Source organism: Microtus oregoni, unplaced genomic scaffold, assembly GCF_018167655.1.
Source record: "Microtus oregoni isolate MIOR12 unplaced genomic scaffold, Mior012 000067F_001, whole genome shotgun sequence".
Lineage (NCBI taxonomy): Eukaryota > Metazoa > Chordata > Mammalia > Rodentia > Cricetidae > Microtus > Microtus oregoni.
Window position 1 is genome coordinate 615140 of NW_024543954.1, and position 18543 is coordinate 633682.

At 50.5% G+C, this 18543-nt stretch overlaps 3 protein-coding genes across 9 annotated transcripts; 2 read left to right on the top strand and 1 right to left on the bottom strand.

The window, feature by feature from the left end:
• The first annotated feature begins 977 nt into the window (after positions 1 to 977).
• Positions 978 to 5597, top strand: LOC121440288 (SRSF protein kinase 3). 2 transcript variants are annotated; one of them, XM_041641063.1, is made up of 15 exons: positions 978 to 1060; positions 1133 to 1263; positions 1449 to 1557; positions 1658 to 1745; positions 2017 to 2104; positions 2588 to 2694; positions 2765 to 2930; positions 3024 to 3049; positions 3552 to 3681; positions 3770 to 4009; positions 4098 to 4198; positions 4565 to 4672; positions 4772 to 4841; positions 4922 to 5014; positions 5159 to 5597. In XM_041641063.1, the coding sequence occupies exons 1-15, from the start codon at positions 1005 to 1007 to the stop codon at positions 5341 to 5343; spliced, it is 1698 nt and encodes a 565-aa protein (XP_041496997.1). In that variant the 5' UTR covers positions 978 to 1004; the 3' UTR covers positions 5344 to 5597. The 2 variants fall into 2 exon arrangements, with proteins under 2 accessions (XP_041496997.1, XP_041496998.1); XM_041641064.1 differs by having other exon boundaries at positions 3576 to 3681.
• Positions 5598 to 5645: 48 nt separating this feature from the next.
• On the bottom strand, positions 5646 to 14157 carry LOC121440289 (isocitrate dehydrogenase [NAD] subunit gamma, mitochondrial). 3 transcript variants are annotated; one of them, XM_041641066.1, is made up of 13 exons: positions 13969 to 14137; positions 10521 to 10562; positions 10145 to 10156; positions 9825 to 9922; positions 9307 to 9419; positions 7825 to 7885; positions 7576 to 7708; positions 7251 to 7384; positions 6840 to 6942; positions 6604 to 6750; positions 6251 to 6345; positions 6103 to 6163; positions 5646 to 5853 (listed from the first exon to the last, which is right to left on the bottom strand). In XM_041641066.1, exons 1-13 carry the CDS (start codon positions 14047 to 14049, stop codon positions 5752 to 5754), a joined length of 1182 nt encoding a protein of 393 aa, XP_041497000.1. In that variant the 5' UTR covers positions 14050 to 14137; the 3' UTR covers positions 5646 to 5751. The 3 variants fall into 3 exon arrangements, with proteins under 3 accessions (XP_041497000.1, XP_041497002.1, XP_041497001.1); XM_041641068.1 differs by lacking the exon at positions 6251 to 6345 and having other exon boundaries at positions 13969 to 14157; XM_041641067.1 differs by lacking the exon at positions 10145 to 10156 and having other exon boundaries at positions 13969 to 14141.
• Positions 14158 to 14225: 68 nt separating this feature from the next.
• On the top strand, positions 14226 to 17870 carry Ssr4 (signal sequence receptor subunit 4). Of its 4 annotated transcripts, none has more exons than XM_041641071.1 (6): positions 14226 to 14493; positions 15860 to 15978; positions 16793 to 16867; positions 17026 to 17115; positions 17322 to 17387; positions 17604 to 17870. In XM_041641071.1, the coding sequence occupies exons 1-6, from the start codon at positions 14427 to 14429 to the stop codon at positions 17706 to 17708; spliced, it is 522 nt and encodes a 173-aa protein (XP_041497005.1). In that variant the 5' UTR covers positions 14226 to 14426; the 3' UTR covers positions 17709 to 17870. The 4 variants fall into 4 exon arrangements, with proteins under 4 accessions (XP_041497005.1, XP_041497006.1, XP_041497004.1 ...); XM_041641072.1 differs by having other exon boundaries at positions 14291 to 14493; positions 17308 to 17387; positions 17604 to 17652; XM_041641069.1 differs by having other exon boundaries at positions 14303 to 14493; positions 15863 to 15978.
• Positions 17871 to 18543: the final 673 nt, after the last annotated feature.

An 18543-nucleotide genomic window follows, 5' to 3' on the forward strand; every position in this document is an offset into this window, starting at 1 on the left:
TAATTCTCACATCTTGATTAACCCATTTCTAATAATCTGTGTAGCACCATGAGGTGGTGGCTTACCGGGAAAGATTCAGCATGTCTGACCTGGCGGCTGGCTCCATTGTGTTTGCCCTCACTTCCCTTCTTCCCAGCATTCTGTTCTGTCTACTCCACCCATCTATGTTCTGACCTATCAGGCCAAGCAGTTTCTTTATTAATTAACCAATGAAAGCAACAGATAGACAGATGACCTTCCCACATCAAGTCATTAAGATAGAGGTGGCCAGTTCTGGAGCTAAGGGTAGGAGGCTATACAAGTCAATAGTGATCTGATGGGCTGGTTGCCTCTGATGGGAGTAATGAGTTGTTTTTAGCTCTCGCGTTTGACCCTTGCTCAGCAACATTTAAGGAAGATCTGGGCTCCCACCTGTATTGGGAAGATCTGTGAATCACAAAAAAGCTGGAATCAGGGCTGAGAGTGAACAAAGAGTGGGGTTCAGATGGGACTGCCAGGGGTCACCTCCAGAAAGGTACTCACATGGGTTAAGTGGGAAGTTCAAGAAAGCATCAAGTGACATGCCACGTTTAGAGAGAGCTCAGCCTAAGTATCTGGTCACCATGTCAACTACATTCTTTCATAGGAATCTTTCACCACAGTCCTAGGGTGCAGGAGCTCCAGACTGCTCCATCTCCATGTAGGTGTCTTCCTTGGCTGGTCCTGGATTGTGGGGAATCCGTCTAGGGACTGAGTCACTGCCATAATCCCAACTTGGTGGTCCCCTCTGTCTCTAGAGTGTGGGTGAAACAGAGGGGTTCAGCCTAGGGGCTGGGATCTCCAAGGCGGCCATCAGTGCACTGCCCCTCCCTCCGCTGCATACCTTGCCCACAGCTGAGCAGCTGGGAGGCTATTTATAAAGGCGGGTGAGGTCAGCAGCAGAGGCTATAAATGCACTTGCCACGGCTGGGTCCCACAGAAACAGTGGGCCAGTGCATCAGAGAGCTTTGGGCTGTGACATCAGGATGAGTGCCAGTGCTGGTGGTAGTGGTGCTGTGGATTGTGGTGGCAGCAGCAGCAGGTATGATCAAGCTGGGGAGACTGAAGTCCCTTGCACCTTGTGAGCTCACTATGTTCTCCCTCTTCACCACAGCTCTCAGACCTCCTGTGGGCCTGAGTCTTCAGGCTCTGAATTAGCTCCAGCCACACCAGCACCTCGGTTACTGCAGGGGCTCCTGGGCTCTGATGATGAGGAGCAGGAAGACCCCAAGGACTATTGCAAGGGTAAGGCCTGACCTTGGCTGCACGTGGTCAGCCAGATTACCACTGTAGGGGCTTGGTATAGCCTGGGAGGAAGAAGGTGCCCAGAGACTAAGCCCTTCATGGGACAGATGGTCAGCAGGACTGGGCTATCTTGAGGGATAGGAGAGAGAGACGTCCTGCTCTGATCTATTGGCTCCCTTCTGCAGGTGGCTACTACCCAGTGAAGATAGGTGATTTGTTCAATGGGCGGTACCACGTGGTGCGCAAGCTAGGCTGGGGCCACTTCTCTACCGTCTGGCTCTGCTGGGATATTCAGTGAGTGGCTGGTATCTGTCTGTGGGTTTGGTTGGGGCCACCACCATGACCACGTGAGTCTGGCAAAGGCTGGCAGCCTATGAGGGTCTCCGTATTACAGGCGCAAGCGCTTCGTGGCTCTGAAAGTAGTGAAGAGTGCAGGACATTACACAGAGACAGCTGTGGATGAGATCAAGCTCCTGAAATGTGTGAGGCACCTCCCCTAGTGTTCCCGGCTTCTTGAACTGCCTTGGGCCTGGCAATATGGGGCCCTGCAGTGGGGCGGGGCTCCCAGAGGGGGCAGGCTCCAGCTGGCTCTGCCAAGAGAACCTAGAGGGCAGAGATCTGAAAGAGGCAGCTGCCTCTCTTTAAGTGGGCCTCAGCTGGACTGGGAAAGGGGGCCAGAAGTACTTTAGGGGAACTGAGCAGCTGTGAGGAACAGGATGGAGCCATCTGTGGCTCCTTGCCTTTTTGTTTCAGGTCCGGGACAGTGACCCTAGCGACCCCAAAAGAGAGACCATTGTTCAGCTCATTGATGACTTCAGGATCTCAGGAGTTAATGGAGTTCGTATCCTTCAAAGGATGAGAAATAGGGCAGTCGAAGGAATTCAGACTTCCGGTCCGCACCATGGGACTCAGCCCTTGCAGGGATAGCCCATGAAGCAACCCAACAATGCCCTTTGAGCATTTGTGTTTCTGAGCAGGGGAACACAGGTAGTTAGGTGGACGATGATTATCTGTGGATGCTGCTGAATGACCTAAATATAAAAGGCTGCTTTTGAGGCCTTTTGGAACAATTGGGCAGAACAGTTAAGGCTGGTCTAAGAGGCATCTCTAGGATGACAAAAGGTACCATCCCAACTGGCACATCTTTGCCGGTGACAGAAACACTATAAATAATAAACTGAGACAGTGGTAGTCACCAAGATGGTCCAGGGAAAGTCCTGCTTCTCTGACCTCTGCACTGCTGAAGGCTAGGTGCTTACATGGTGGAGGGCAGGTAAACCTGTGCCTTAGTTGTGTCGCTGGTTGCCCTTCACTCCAAGTCCAGATGTGTGCATGGTGCTAGAGGTTCTGGGTCACCAGCTCCTCAAGTGGATCATCAAGTCCAATTACCAGGGTCTGCCTGTGCCCTGTGTTAAGAGCATTGTTAGGCAGGTAGGTGCTGTCCCAGGCTGCCCAGTTTGGCTGGATGTGGCTGCTGTGGTTCAGCTGTAGCTTTCTCCAGGTGCTACATGGTCTGGATTACCTCCATACTAAGTGCAAGATCATTCACACGGACATCAAGCCTGAGAACATCCTACTGTGTGTCGGAGATGCCTACATCAGGCGCCTGGCTGCTGAAGCCACCGAGTGGCAGCAGTCAGGGGCTCAGCCCCCATCCCGTTCCACAGGTATCAAGAGCATGTGTGGGGACTGGCACCAGAACTCTGGGCCTCAATCCCTGAATTACTATTCTTTTTTCTCTCCTCGATCCCTATCCCTAGTCAGTACCGCCCCCCAGGAGGTCTTGGTAAGTTGTGGCACCCCCACTCTTCCTGTCCCCTTTTCCCATCCACGTCAGACAAGGACACGTCCTCAGAGCTCGGCTCCTCAGCCACACCGTTTATACCGTTTGAACTTATGCAACGGCCCCTCTAAAAAGCTGGGTACCTGAGAAAAGAGTGGTTACACAGAGTAGGTCAAGTGCTCCAAGCTGCCTCTGGTGACTACTGGGCCCACGCCCACCTCAATGGAAGGATACTGTACCTTTCCCAAATGACTGCTTCAGACCACTTCATCTAAGCTAGAAGCGGACAAGGAACAATTTAGGGCGGGTCCACTAGGTTCTCCCCAAACCCACAAAGTTGTATGGAGTAGGGGGGTAGGAGGGTAGGCAGAGAAACGGATAAGAGGCTGGGACTAAGTGTGAGACAAAAGGTAGTAGCACCATTTTCCTGATGCCCATAGGAGTTAGTTCTGGGGTCCAGGGCTGGGCAGGGAAGCCAGGTAGGTGACCCTGACTCTGGTGGCAGACTGGTAAACTGTCCAAAAACAAGAGGAAGAAGATGAGGCGCAAAAGGAAGCAACAGAAGCGGCTGCTGGAGGAGCGGCTGCGGGACTTGCAGAGGCTGGAGGCCATGGAGGTCGCAGTACAGGCTGAGGGTGAGGGGTCAAAAAGGGCACTGGGCCACTAAGCATGCATGTGGAATGCAGGCCTCTGCTCATATGGCCTTCTGCCCCTTTTTCCCAGACTCCAGTTCAAGATTAGAGCAGGGCAGCGGCTCCACCTCGTCTTCAGGCTGCCACCCAGAGGGCACCAGGGCTGGCCCCTCTCCAGCCTCTTCATCCCCTGCACCTGGGGGTGACCGCAGCCTTAGTCCCAGCTCACAGACCTCAGGTTTCTCAGGGTCTCTGTTCTCCACGGCTTCCTGCTCCATCCTCTCAGGCTCATCTAACCAGCGTGAGACTGGGGGTCTCCTGTCTCCTAGCAGTAAGTGTGGGAACAGTGGGTAGTAGATAGGCAGGACCAGGAAGAATAGGGCTAGGATCAGTCTCTCTTCCTTCTCTTCTTTCCCTAGCACCATTTGGTGCTTCCAACCTCCTGGTGAACCTCCTGGAGCCCCAAAATGCAGACAAGATCAAGATCAAGATTGCAGACCTGGGCAACGCCTGCTGGGTGGTATGTTGAGCATTTTGGGATGACAGGGTGCTTGGTCTTGGGAGCCCTACCCTAGGCCTCTGGAACGGCCTACAATTCAAATAGCCAACAGTCTCCTTGACTATAGTTGAGAGCTACTTTTTGCTGCTCAAGCAGAAGTAGAAGAATCATGCCAGACCAGAACGATGCCCATGGCAAGGGACAGGAGCTACTAGGAAGGGGCTACCCTCAGGTCACCTAAACAGTTCCTCTTGTAACATCTGGGGAACTCTTAAGAATAGAGTGAGCTCCATGAAGCTCAGGTGCATGGACCAGAAGCAGATGTGGGCTGTGGGGCAGGCTAGCCTGCACCCAGGCTCCTGCTCCCAGGGTTCCCTTTTCCTCCAGCACAAACACTTCACCGAGGACATTCAGACTCGGCAGTACAGGGCTGTGGAGGTGCTGATTGGTGCTGAGTATGGCCCCCCTGCTGACATCTGGAGTACAGCATGCATGGTATGCTAGTTCAGTTACCTCCAGGTCTAGGGCCAGCCACCCTCCTCCATGCCTAGGGTCAGCCACCTGCTACAGCCTCACTTCTCTCTTCCCTTCCAGGCCTTCGAGTTGGCCACTGGCGACTATCTATTTGAGCCTCACTCTGGAGAAGACTACAGTCGTGATGAGGGTAAGGGAGGCAAACCCTGGCCTTGGTTTTAGGATCTCCAGCTGCCCCACCCTGACACCCAATATTCTCTCTGTCCACAGACCACATTGCTCATATCGTGGAGCTTCTGGGAGACATCCCCCCAGCTTTTGCCCTCTCAGGCCGCTATTCACGGGAGTTCTTCAACCGCAGGGGTAGGGACCAAGTAGGCTTAGGCCACAGGGTCTAGGAGAGCAGAGGGGAGGTCAGAGACCTTGATTTGACAGAGAGAACACTGGGTACAACAAGCCTACCTGGCGACACAGTCTAATGTTGTGTCCCCGCCCACTCCCCCCCAGGACAGCTGCGGCATATCCACAACCTCAAACATTGGGGCCTATACGAAGTGCTCATAGAGAAGTATGAGTGGCCCCTGGAGCAAGCTACACAGTTCAGTGCCTTCCTGTTGCCCATGATGGAGTACATCCCTGAGAAACGGGCCAGTGCTGCTGACTGCCTCCAGCACCCCTGGCTTAATCCCTAGATCTTACTGGAACTATCGACAGCAGAGACTGTGCTGGTTTTGCCCTAGCTCTCAGTGCTTTGAGGGAAAGCAGGCAACTTCTATCACCCTGTGGGAGTTGCTCTCCTACCTTGCTGGGTGCTGTTATGCTCACTCCCCAGCCCCCATGGCAGGACAGAAATTCTGGGGCAAGGCTCGCATCTCAACCTGTCTACTTGTGATCCTCCTAGAGGGTCCTGAGTGGGAAAAAGTACCTGTTTCTTTCTTAATAAAGTGGGAACCAAAACACTGGCGTCTTGGCATGAGGTAAGCACGTGGCCAAGTTCTAGGGCAGAAGTGGCTTTATTCTGGAGCCCATCCACCAAGCTAGGAGGAGTGCTAGAGTGAGAAGGGGGTCCTATGGACAGGCTGAAATAAATGCAAGGATAGTTAAGCTTCCACAGCCCGGCCGTTAATGATGCGGATGTGACGAATAATGTCCTGGATGGCTTGAGATGTGGTACCTTGGCCTCCAATGTCTGGAGTGTGCATCTGGAGGAAAACAGAAAGCTTGAACATATCAGGCCAAAGTCTGCCACAACCCTATGGTGGCCCAGGGCTACCCACTGTTTCCTATAGTTAGAAGGGCAAGGAACTGGCACCAGGAGGCCAATACTACCATTCCCTTACAGGCCACAGTCAGTGCTGGTCACTGCCTGAAGCATATAGGACTCGTCAGACTAGTATAACATGGGCTAGAGGAAAGGAAACCGGAAGTGGGACAAGAGGAACCTTACTTACATTTTCATTGTCCATGGATGCTAAGACAGCTTTGCGGATGGAGGTGGCATATGAGTGGAGCCTAGAGGATGAAGAGAACAAGCTTTTGGTTCTCAGGGCCTAGAGGCTGGCCAGAGGACTCATGATCGGGCATTAAGAAGCCACTTACTTGAGGTGGTCTAGCATCATGCAACTTGCTAGCAGTGTGGCAGTGGGGTTAGCAATGTTCTTATTGGCAATACTTTTGCCTGTGTTCCTTGTAGCCTGGAAAAGGGAAGAAGGGGGTAGGTGGGAAAATGTTAGACTACATAGCAGATGATTCTACTTGTGGGCCATACACACTCAAGGCACATCCCAGACACAGCAAAAGAAGGCATATCAGGGCTTGGGAGAGGGAATAGGGATGGATGCTCATGGGTCTGTGTTTTCTTTAGAAACCTTAAGTCTTAAGCAGTACCAATGGCTGTGGGATACCAACTATAACATAAGAGAAAGATGGCAGAGTTGTGCCTGGCTACTCACTGTCTCAAATACTGCATACACATGGCCATAATTTGCTCCAGCCACAAGGCCCGGGCCTCCAACTAGCCCTGCACATACGTTGTTGACGATGTTTCCATAGAGATTAGGCATCACCATGACATCAAACTGCTGAGGCCTGGATACTAGCTGTGGGAAAAGAAGCGAGCCGAGTTGTATAAGCCCTGAGAACCAAGGGTGGGCAGAAGGCTATGGGGCCAGCTGGGCTGATTACCTACCTGCATTGTTGTGTTGTCCACAATCATGCTGTCAAAGGTAATCTGTGGGTAGCGGGCTGCCACCTCCCTGCAGCACTGGAGGAAGAGTCCATCACCCAGTTTCCTAGATGACAGGGGATACAAGACACCAGCTTGGCCTCTCACTACAGTCAGTTGGAGAGGAGAAATAGGGTGTACAGAGAACCATGGAACCCTGAGGACTAATTTATAACCTGTTCTCCATATGGAAAAACAAGCATAACCCCATCTATCTTGCCTCTTCTAGGGATGCACTATAGTGAGGACACAGAGCCTCAGGGACAACAGGATACAGTCCTGAGTATGGTCACTGATACCCTAGACCCCGCAGGTGGACCTGAGTAGGCCCTTGCACCTGTTCAAAGTAGGCAGAAAGGTATGGAGTATACATACATGATGTTGGCCTTGTGCACAGCCGTTACTTTCTTACGCCCACTCTCCTGGGCCAGCTTGAAAGCGTATTCAGCAATGCGCAGGGACTTGGCCTTGGTGATAATCTTCAGGCTCTCCACCACTCCTGCTACACTCTGAGAAGAGGACAGGGGACAACAAAGGGCTTAATGGGAGCACCACAGGATGCAGCCTTATCACTAAGTATATTTGGCTTTTCCAATTCCTTGAGTAGGGACACCTTTTCCTTGTTTCTGAAGCTCTCTCAACTATGACTCTGGCCATAATCATCACCGTCCACCCAAGAGGATCAAGTAGCTTTGCCTACCTCATGCTCCAGGCTGCTGTACTCTCCCTCTGTGTTTTCCCGCACAATGAGGATGTCTATGTCTTTGTGCCGGGTCACCACTCCTGGCAGGCTCTTACAGTGGATGACATTGGCATAGAGATCTAGGCTGGTGCTGGGAGGGTGACAGGGAGAAAGTCAAACCAGGCCCAATTAGTAACAGGGTCATGAATGCCAGCATAGCCCACCCCGCTCTTCAAAGAGCCACGATGCTATGTACACAACTCTCACCGAAGGATGTTGTTTCGGGATTTGTGAGATGGTGGCAGGTTATGATTTGTTTCGATGTTGCCTACAGAACAAAAACAAACAAGATAGGCAAGCTAGAAAGGGATCTTCTGGGTTCAGCTGCATTGCCATATTCCCCTATCTGGCCCAGAGAACGTTCACCAAAGGTTGATCCAGCTGGAGAACTGGAGAAGACCATTTTCAGGAGCAAAATATTTCCTTGAACTATATGATGTAACTGCCATTGTGAGCTCCATGAGGTTCAAAGGGATGTATATGTATGCATGTGTGTGTATGTATGTATCTCTGTGTGTGTGTCTGTGTGTGTGTGTGAGAGAGAGAGAGAGACCCATGATGAGTTTCAAGAACTTTGACAAGCACCTGGCACATAGTAGGTACTCAGTAAATATTTACTAAATAAATTAATAAATATGCTTGACAGCTAGCCAGGACACCGTGCCATTTACTACCTAAGCTAGCTCCACAGAGTGACCATTCCTGTATATGACTAAATTGGCTGTCCATGCTGGGGCCAACAAGGTGACCTTGGTCAGGGTTACTGCCAGGCCTTCATGCCCAGCTCAGGGGCAGGTGGGGGCTGCCTGAAAAAGGCCCCAACTAGGCCACAGAATGTCTGGGCCAGAGTGCCCCAGATATCTAGAGAAGGAAAACAGAGGCCCAGTGAGATCAGTGAGGTAGTATCTGCTAGAAGGTGATTAGACCATGACAAGCAGAAAAGTCTTTTTTGGTAGTCCAGCAGTCCCTGCCTCCAAGGTGTTCCCAGACTGACTTCACCCAGTGCTTATGGCACCCTGTGGATCGTTTAAGGCCCATTCAATGCCAACATATTCTTTTTTTTTTTTTTTTTTTTTTTTTTAGTTTTTCGAGACAGGGTTTCTCTGTAGCTTTTGGAGCCTGTCCTGGCACTAGCTCTTGTAGACCAGGCTGGCCTAGAACTCACAGAGATCCGCCTGCCTCTGCCTCCCAAGTGCTGGGATTAAAGGCATGCGCCACCACCGCCTGGCCGCTAACATATTCTTCACAGAGCAGTAAATGGGTTAAACTTCATAAAATGAGTATTAGTTTAAGGTTGTGCCACCCAATCAAGGCTAACCTCAGGGAGGATTATTAGAATGCTTATGTCCATGACTATGCCACTTGGAGTCAAGGCAGCAGGCACAGGGGTAAACTACATCTCTGATCTTTCGTTTTTGAAAAAAAATCTGTGGGTCAAAGCAGATTCCAGCAGAGGCATGCCTCAGTGAAGAAAGAGGTGGGAGGAAGCTACTGAGCAAGCTCACACAGGCCATTGAAATAATAGAACCATACTGTCAACAGCCCACAGAAGCTTCTACCCAGATGCTAAGAACAAGAGTCATCAATAACCAGAAAAATCCCTGAAATTGGAACCATGGGGATCCACAAAAGTCAGTATACAGGCAAAAGGAATCACACATAGCACCCCAACCTGGTCCCTGGGCTCACCCTTCAGGGCCACACGGTTCCGGCGAATGGCCATGATGGCATTTCGGATATCCTCCTCATCAGCGTTAGAGCTCACATGCACCTCTTCAAAGTCCACTGGCACACACGCGTGTCTGCAGTAAAGTCAGGCTAAAAAGGCTTACCTAGGGCCTTCCACACCCTCTCCTGAAGCCTTTATCAGTCTCTTCCCTGCTGCTTTCCACCTTGACCTGGCTCCAGCTAAGAGGAAACTGGACCCATCCATGCCAAACATAAGGGTCACACTTGACCCCCACAGGACTGGTGCTACTTTCCTTGTACCCAGGTCAGTCTAGCAGGATGAGAAACATTGGGATGCAAGACCTGGCTTGACAAGCAGGCTTTCCACCCCACTGGGTACTTGGGCAAAAGTACTAGATGGTGGGCTTCTGGATTCCCTGTGCTTCTTGGCACAAAGTTCTTGGGTGCTTCCAGATTGATGTGTGGCACAACACTCTCTGGGAGAGAAGGTAAGGGAAGAAAGTCCAGGCCCTCCATACCTGAATACGGATTTAACATGTAACATGAGCTCCGGGCCGATGCCATCCCCTGGGATCATAGTGACTGTATGCCGCCCACCATACTTAGCAGATGGAGGCTAGAAGGGAGAGGGTGAAAGTGAGCCCTTTGGTACACCAATGTGCACCCTGACTTGAGCCAGTTCCCTTCTTCCCACCAGTACCAATCCCACAGGTCAGCCAAGGCAAGATTGCTGTTCTGAGGCTTCTGATCAGCAGCCACCACCACCCCAAGACCACTGGACTTGGGTTAACCCCAAAGTAACTAAGAGCCCCTCAAATCTAATTCAGAGAATACTCACAATTGTTTGTTGCTAGAGGGAAGACAGAAAGGAAGAAGACATGGATCAGCCAAGGTTAGAGGAACAAGGCTGTGACCAGGGAATTGGATTCATTCCCCTGGGGACTATATCTATCACAAATCAGAGGCGAGGTATGAGTGACTTCTGGAGACTGTGCCTCAGAGGGAAGGACAGGAGGGCCAGGGAGCAACACAGTCATGTATACACATAGTACACACAGTCTCATGCACATTATGTGTGCATGTGCACGCGCACACACACGCCACATACAGGCGCACCTGCACACTTGGATGCACATGGAAACACATGAGTACAGCTCTCCCCCTCTCATGTATATGCGCATGTGTACATATACACATCCAAGGGAGGTACTTACTGAGGAAATGCTCCTCCGGGGGGCCTCATTGGCACCTAGAACCTGTCAAAGAGAACCCAGATGCCAATGTTAAGTTCGAAAGAGCTAGCCTAGCTCTTGGCAGAGACAAACTGATAACCAGTAAATAACAGTTTATCATGTGCCTAGGACATTCCAAAGCCTCCATTCCCAGCAACTGTTCCACAGGAGCATCAGACAAAGTGGGCCCAATATTTCATTCCCCTTGTGAATCAGCATAATAAAAACTGTATGCCCAGCCTGGCATTGTAGCTTTAATCCTAGCCCCCAGAAGGCAGGGGCAAGCAGATCTTTGTGAGTTCAAGGCCAGCTTGGTCTACATAGTAAGTTTTAGGCCAGCAAGGGTGACAGAGTGAGGTCTTGTCTCTAAAGCACAATAAAAACAGAACTGTATGTCCCCATCCTACTTGTGTATTGGCTTTGGATTCTCTTTTGGTCAATTACTGCTACATGTGCACGGAAAAAGACCGATAAACTTGAAATGTTGCAAAAGAATACTCTCAATAAGTCAGCAACTCTGAGCAATAATTTCATTAGGTCTTTCCTCATTTTTCCTTATTACAAAGCCAGTACACAGCCACTATAATAAATGCAAATGGGTAAGGAAGTAAGGAAGATATAGCACACCACTACCCTGGGATAAGCACTGCCACCTGTAGGGAATGGTCCTTCAGAATAGACATAAAAAAATACTTAGAAAACCACAGCCATTTCTGGAAAGACTGATAACAGATACCAATCTCTAGTATGGCTATCACAAGGAACCGCAAGCAGCTTTATGGTGCATCCTGGATGGATTATGTATGTCCCCAATCTCATGACTGGAAAGCAGCTATGTTTGGCCATGCTGGTGACACTCTGATAGCTTCAGGGGGAAAAAAAAAGCCATTTGGGCCAAATGGGCTAGGTGCTAAGAAGTAACCCACTGTCCTGGAGGGAGAGGCTGCATCCTCAGCTCCACAGAAAAGCTTAACTCCCCTCTTGCTGTGCCTCACTCACTTAGAAATACTCAAGGAGGCACTGGCATGGCACAGCTAAATTCTTCCCTGTAAACTGATGATTTTCTGCCACTTACCCACCAGACAGTAGCAGAACGGTCTAACCAATAGCAGAGACATAGCCATTTTCTAAAGAGCATTGCCTTCTTTACAGAAGAACAGAAGGCTCAGGTAGACTCTGACCCTCCTTCTTTGGGTTCTCCTAGCCCACAGTTACAAGAGGCTCAGGAACCATGGCACTAGCAAAGCAGGAATGCCACTCAATGGCCCAAGCCAAGAACTAGGAAGGTTGACTGCTAGGGCCAGAGCCCCAAAGGTCCCTCACTACATATGCAGCCATAGGCATACTTGGAACTTCTTTATTTTCTTTCTAGTACTTGTCAACATCAGATTCATCTTGTCTGCAGGGTCTCCATGCCTTCTATCAGAAGGTAGTATAGATAGCCCTTCCTCCTGGGAGCCTTCCCTGGGCTATTAAGTTCTACTTATACCTTACCCCTACCCATCTAAGAAACATAACTCTACCTGATTATCACCTCCCTGCTCTCTTTCTAACCTCTGAGAACAGAGCACATGTTTGTCTGACCCCTCCCCTCCTGTCATTCCAAGACCATGCACAGTGCCTGGCCCAGTGCTTGGATGACAAGGACCATTTCCTAAGTGAATAAGAACATCAGAAAACGAAGAAACAGATGGAGACCAAGGATATCTAGTAAATCTGCCATCTGCTACTCGTGAAATGGCTGTGTGTCTTTATCAAAATCCATGGAATAGCAGTCAGGCATGGCAGCACACACCTGTAGTCCTAGCACCTAAGAGGTGAGGCAGGAGGACCGGAAAAATTCAAGATCATTCTCATATACATAACAATTTCAAGGCTAGCCTGGGTTACATGAACTCTGCTTCAAAAAAAAACAAAAAGAGGGGCAATTGGTCAACCCATGGAATGGAGGCAGCAATTTCATTTAACTGCTGGAAAGTCTAATCAAGAGGAGGTAATACAAGCTGTTCACAATCCCCAGCAGGATGGAGCTGAGCTAAAGTACACCGATCCTCACTCTACTAGCTTCTCAGTCAGAGAGTTAGTTCAAAGTTAGTGTCCCTGGGAGCTGCAAGGCTGACCACAGTAACTCCCAGCAGTGAATTCCTCCTGGGCTTCAGCTGTGACAATGAGCCAGCCTGCTAAGGGCCTGCACCAGGTGTGGCTCACAGTCTCGGCAGCCCTATTTACAGAAGGCAACAGCACTGTTAGTGCTGAACCTGTCCCAGTTGCTGCCTGTGCCAGATGTGACAATGGCCTTTGTCCCAGTCCCAGAAAAGTCCCCAAACACAAATCCTTGATCTTGCGCTATACAGATGTGAGTAGTTTCTTTTAGGGGATTACAAAGCTCTCCCTCATAAACCCAGATTGTCCAATCAAAGTAGCCCAATATGAGGCAGGTTGAGGAGTTGAAGTCCACATTTTAAATAGAATTTCATAAAGCATATACAACTCCCTCCCCCAGAGAACAGAGGGGAGAAACATAGTAAGTAAAAAAGGCTGCAAGCAACATTGAGTTCTGGAAGTTAAGAGTTGTCAAATGCTTTGAGAATGTGAAGTCCTCTTTCCTCACTGGACAGAAAGGAAACTGGAGCTCAGAGAGAGAAGAGAATTGGCTTAAGGCCATGCTCTGGGTCAGTGGGGGAACATGGTCTGGAGGTCAGAGCTCTTATTCCCCAGAGCTAGTTGTTGGTTGGCTGGTGCTAAGCCGTGCTAACCAAAAGCTAAATGGGCTAACCAAGACTCCCAAAAAGAAAGTTGAGGAAGCAAAGCCCCAGCGGCTTCCAGTCTCAGAACCCTGGTTCAGTCTCATTACAGGGGCTTGGGTTTGCTTGTTGGCCTTTTCGCTAGAATCAAGTGTCAAGCCGCTTGAGAGGCAGGGGGTCTGGAGCTGTAAGAAGGATCAAGAGTGATCAAGAGTCATTCGTAAAGGCTGAGTCTCCACCTCCAGTAGGACAGGTGACAAAGCAGTCTAAGAGAGGGAAACCCAGGGAGGAATTGACTCTGGGAACCAGACACCAACGCAAGTGGAAAGGGCGAGGCGGGCAAGAACACGTGACCTCTTCAAAAGGGCTTCCACAAGGACACCAGGGAGGAGACACTCAGCCACAGCGAACCACCTTTCCAGCTCTTCCGGAGCCCCTGTCACCAGCCACAGACCACCCCCTCCCTAGAGGAGCCAGACCAGAGCCAACTTCGGCCATCCTCCTCCCTGACAGCAGATGTGACCAATAAACCCCAGCGTGCAGCCCTCTCCCCGCCCCTCCTAAGGTCCGCAGAGCCAATTGCACTCCAGGTCACTCAAAGAGCCGCTACCCCACTCCTGGTCTCAATGGGATGTGAAGTCCCCCAGTGAGCGCTGTAACGGTCCCACCACCCATTCACCACTCACCTCCCAAGGACGGCAGAGGAGAGCTGGCCTGAACACTGCCTTTGCAGCACCGCCAGCAGCTATCGCCACCTTCAGCGCCATGACGAAAAGTGAGGACCTCTACAGGTCAAAACGTTAAGACACCGTTCTCGCGAGAATTCAGCCAGTGAGAGGTCCGGGGTGCAGGATAAGAAAAGCTAGCACTACGCACGCGCACGGTTTCATGGGTTCCTACGCCCCCTTCTGGTGCCTGGAGCACTGTTGCCGCCATCTTGTTGGGGGGAAAAGGAGGGAAGTGCCACCGGTTGGGACTCTGGCCGGGGAAGCGGACACGTCAGTGCCGCCAGCAACGTCACCAGGCCCGGCCCAGCCGGACTGTGCACGATTGGGTGTTGAGATCGCTTACGCGTCGCGCTTCCTCGTCTGCTCCGCATGTTCAGGGCGGCTTGCTCTCTTTTCCCTTCGGCAGAGAAGAGGCGATGGCGGCGATGGCATCTTTCGGCGCCCTGGCGCTACTCCTGCTGTCCAGCTTATCTTGCTGCTCAGGTAGCGGCCTGACCGGACCTTATTTTGGGCGAACCTCTGTCCCTTAGCAGGTGGTGTTGGGGGAGGAAGGGTGCGCGCGAGGCTGGGGTCTGGCCCTTCCTGGGGCTCTTCGCTGCTGCGGGGTATCGTGTCGTGGCGAGCGAAGCACTACATACACGTTTACCTGCCAGCCAGGCGGCTGGAAGAGCAAATCCTTCCATGTCTGCTTTTGGGAGTACCCCAAAGGCGCACCATACTCCGGCCATCAGTTCCAACCGGGAAGGTGATATGTCCTTGATTCCTGTTTCAGAAGGTAGTTGCACAAGAGCAGTGATTATCAGCACCTGGCAATAACCTGTGTGAGAAGTAGTGCTGGCAGAGAGGAACCAGTACCGTGTAGGCCAGGCTAAGAGAGGAAGCAAGGACACTCCAGGCAGAGGAGCAGAGTAAGTGCTGGAGCCAAGTTAGAGAGGGAGCCAAAGAAGTGAACAAGGGCTTTTAGTGCCCAGAGCCTCGACTTTCCATGAGGCCCTGGTATATCCTTCCCAAGGTTCATAGCAGAATTGAGCAGTGCATAGATCCATTGATAACTCCCTGTGGTGGGGTTGAGCTCAACCTGGAGTCCAGACGCGTGTTTTGGAACTTGTTAGAGGACGACCTCAAAGAGACAAACCTGGCTGTAAAACCTGTTAGGGGCTCCACAATGTCCACAGGAAAAAGGCCCAGTTTAGCGGGGTATAGAAGGGTTCCAAGACACAGAGAACAGTTGGATGAGGACTTTCCCAGTTAGTGTTTACTTAATACCCTGTGACATAATAACCTTATTTTTTTCCTGTGACCACATTTCTTTAGACGTGTTTAGTTACAGGAACAGGTTGATGTTTGGGTCCAGAGTTTACTTCTCTCTAGAAACACTAGGACCATTCTTGGCATTGTCTAGAGACCCTTCTTTGAAAGTCCTGTGTGTTGCCAGTACCTCACTTAGTGTCTACAGAATGTTTTCAGTACATGAGGCTATCTTGGTTTACTGGGCTTCTGGGGTGCTTCAGGCCCAGGTGAGCTCCTTTGTGGCCTCCCTGACCTGGACTCAGGTTCTAATTCAATAAATCAGACCCCTCAAATACACTCCTGCTCCTTCCATGTTTTTGCGTCCATGTTTTTACCTCTGCAGAGTCTTCCCTACCCCATCCTGACCTGTCTCAACATCTCTCACTGGTCTCTTCCATTATACTTCAGACCGAGTACTAGAATCCACCTCCCAGACCTCCCTGTCAGCAACAGAAGGACTTGTGTGTCCTCAGTTCACCAAGTCTGAGAGGCAGAGCCAGGGTAAACCCTTTTGTCTTTTGCCTGGAACACACAAATTGGCTTTGCCTCTTCCCCACAGCAGAAGCCTGCCTGGAGCCCCAGATCACCCCTTCTTACTATACAACCTCAGATGCCGTCATTTCTACAGAGACCGTATTCATCGTGGAGATCTCACTGACTTGCAAGAACAGGGTCCAGGTGAGACAGTAGGACTCAGCAGAGAGGGTGCAGGGGAAGAGATAAGGGTGGCAGTGCTCTTCACTGGCAGTTGACAGTGACCCGAGGATCCTATCAACAGGGAGAATAAGGATTCCAATTCACAGGGTGCAGGAGAGCTGAGGGCACAGCAAGGCCAGATCCTAGCAAGTACTTCAAGAGCATTTTCCTGACCTGCTTGGTATGCTTTGCCTCCATGCAGTAATGTGGGTAGATACCCCACTGTTTCCTGGATGAATGTCTGGAACGGAAGAAAGAACTAGTGTCAGGCCCCATGACCCTTCATCTTCTTTCTGGTTGCAGTTTGCCTGCGTGTGTGTCTGGATGGATATTCTCTAAGTTTAAAATTGGAAACCCCAGCCTGAGCCCCTGACCTACTCTTTCAAAAATCTAAAAGAAATTGGACCTTTTTGGGGGGGAGGGTCAATACTCTATGGTTAAATACCTCGTTTGGCATGAAACAAGGCCATTTTTATCATCCTACTTCTGTATACAGCTAATAGACTTGCTGTGGGTTAGGTTAAGCTGGTCATAGGGAAGATCTTGCTCTACTCACCTCTAGGGAAACAGGAAGGAAGATGGTGACAGTATCCATGGGTATGACCTAGCATGGCTATGGGCTGTGGAAGGCATTTGCCTTGGGTCTTCTATAGCAACCCCTACCAATATAGCCTTCAACTGGACTACTCTTCCTAGTCATGGTACTGCTTTGAGCAGCATAATGGGGGTTCTGTGTGTGCCCAAAGAAGGAAAATGTGACTCTTGCTTTATTGTCCTCACTCCTTCCCCAATCCAGAACATGGCTCTTTATGCTGACGTTAGTGGAAAACAGTTTCCTGTAACCCGGGGCCAGGATGTGGGCCGATATCAGGTAAGGGCTACTGAATCCAGGGTTGTTGGGGAAATGGCTCAAAGCAGGGTTAGAGATCAAAGACTCAAGCACCTGCTCATAATGGTGCTGTGCCCGCACTAGCAGAGTAGCCCTGCTATGTGTCTGCTATGCCCACCCTTTGCCAAATACCCAACAAGGTTTCATGGAGCCTGGAGCACAAGAGCGCCCACGCAGGCACTTATGAGGTCAGATTCTTCGATGAAGAGTCCTACAGCCTCCTAAGGAAGGCAAGTGTCATCTGGGAACTGCATGCCCCATATCTGTAGCCCTGCCATCCTGATCGCTATGTACTGCCCTTCTGCACCATCAGCAGTCTAGCTTACACGGAGCAGGAGCCTTCTTCCTGCTCCTGCTTCTTCATTTGTCTCTTGCTCATTTCGCCCTTAACTGGAAGCCTGTCTAGCACCTTTTGACCCCAGCACCTCCCTTGCAGGCTCAGAGAAATAATGAGGACGTTTCCATCATCCCACCCCTGTTTACAGTCAGTGTGGATCATCGGGTAAGTGGCCTTGTCTTGGGAGCAGAGAACACAGGGCACACTTCATTTATTCATTTGGGGGGGGGGGCAGGGTGAGTTTAAGGGAAAGCTACCATCTGCTGCAGCCCAAGTTTTGGGCTATCACTGCTCTCTGTGTTCTGAGAACAAGTGACTAAGAGTGGCTGGTCTACTCTCCTGTCACTCGCCTGAGGTAATTTTGATCTTTTTCTTATATAGGGTACCTGGAATGGGCCTTGGGTCTCCACGGAAGTGCTGGCTGCAGTGATCGGCATAGTGATCTACTACCTAGCCTTCAGTGCAAAGAGCCACATCCAGGCCTGAGGGCAGCATCCTCAGCCTTCTATTGCTTCTTTCAATAAACAGTTGCTATCTGTCATGAGTACATTTAAGACACGGGACTCCTGTGTCTTTGGGGAGGGCTGGGAATCCAGCTGCCCTTGTCTGCCTGGACAGTAGTGATACTGAATGGATAATTGTACTTTCCCTGGTGTCCTGTTTTCTTTCATTGTTCTGATTGCCAAAATGGCTTAGGCTTTCTCTTTTCTAGTATGAGGCCTCTTTAGAAAAGATCATCTTTCCAGCCAGGCAGTGGTGGCACACACCTTTAATCTCAGTACTTGGGAAGCAGGGTTTCTCAGAGTTTGTGGCCATCCTGGTTTACAGAGCAAATTCAAGGATAGCCAGGAATACAGAGAAGCCCTGTCATTACTAAAGAAAAAAAAAGCCCATCTGTCTTGACCTCACCAGTCCCCAGGGCAGAGCTGGGTTTCCACCTGGCTTCTTGTCAGGAAGTCTTCCTATGGTCAGCCTATGGTAGGCAGGGCCCTGGGACTCTTTAGGATTGCTTTGGGCTGGAGGGCTCCTTTAACTGCACATGTGGTTGGGAATGACACCTTTACATGCAGAGAAGGCAGGGGCCTTTTGTAGTCTTCCCCCAAATTCAGCAGTCAAAACTTATAATCAGCCTCATCTTTGTGGTAGCTCCTATGTTGGAGATGGTCATAAGCTATATGTAAGTGCTTTTGTGCTTTGCTTGCGTAGCAGCTAAAATTGTTATGTGTGCAGCTGCCCTAAGCACTCTACATCCTAATCCTAACCAGCCCATGATGCTTCCTGGCCTGATGCTGCTCACATCCAATATACTGCTTGATCTTTG

Bases quoted from the DNA above. Each gene is read 5' to 3' on its own strand.
- LOC121440288 (XM_041641063.1), top strand. From the start codon at position 1,005: ATGAGTGCCAGTGCTGGTGGTAGTGGTGCTGTGGATTGTGGTGGCAGC. The intron at 1,558-1,657 runs GTGAGTGGCTGG...TCCGTATTACAG, and splicing joins TGGCTCTGCTGGGATATTCA to GCGCAAGCGCTTCGTGGCTC. The intron at 3,050-3,551 runs GTAAGTTGTGGC...CTCTGGTGGCAG, and splicing joins CCGCCCCCCAGGAGGTCTTG to ACTGGTAAACTGTCCAAAAA.
- LOC121440289 (XM_041641066.1), bottom strand. From the start codon at position 14,049: ATGGCGCTGAAGGTGGCGATAGCTGCTGGCGGTGCTGCAAAGGCAGTG. The intron at 10,563-13,968 runs GTGAGTGGTGAA...TCTCTTTGACAG, and splicing joins TCCTCTGCCGTCCTTGGGAG to GTTCTAGGTGCCAATGAGGC. The intron at 7,385-7,575 runs GTAGGCAAAGCT...TCCTCTTCTCAG, and splicing joins ACAGCAGCCTGGAGCATGAG to AGTGTAGCAGGAGTGGTGGA.
- Ssr4 (XM_041641071.1), top strand. From the start codon at position 14,427: ATGGCGGCGATGGCATCTTTCGGCGCCCTGGCGCTACTCCTGCTGTCC. The intron at 14,494-15,859 runs GTAGCGGCCTGA...TCTTCCCCACAG, and splicing joins CAGCTTATCTTGCTGCTCAG to CAGAAGCCTGCCTGGAGCCC. The intron at 16,868-17,025 runs GTAAGGGCTACT...ATACCCAACAAG, and splicing joins AGGATGTGGGCCGATATCAG to GTTTCATGGAGCCTGGAGCA.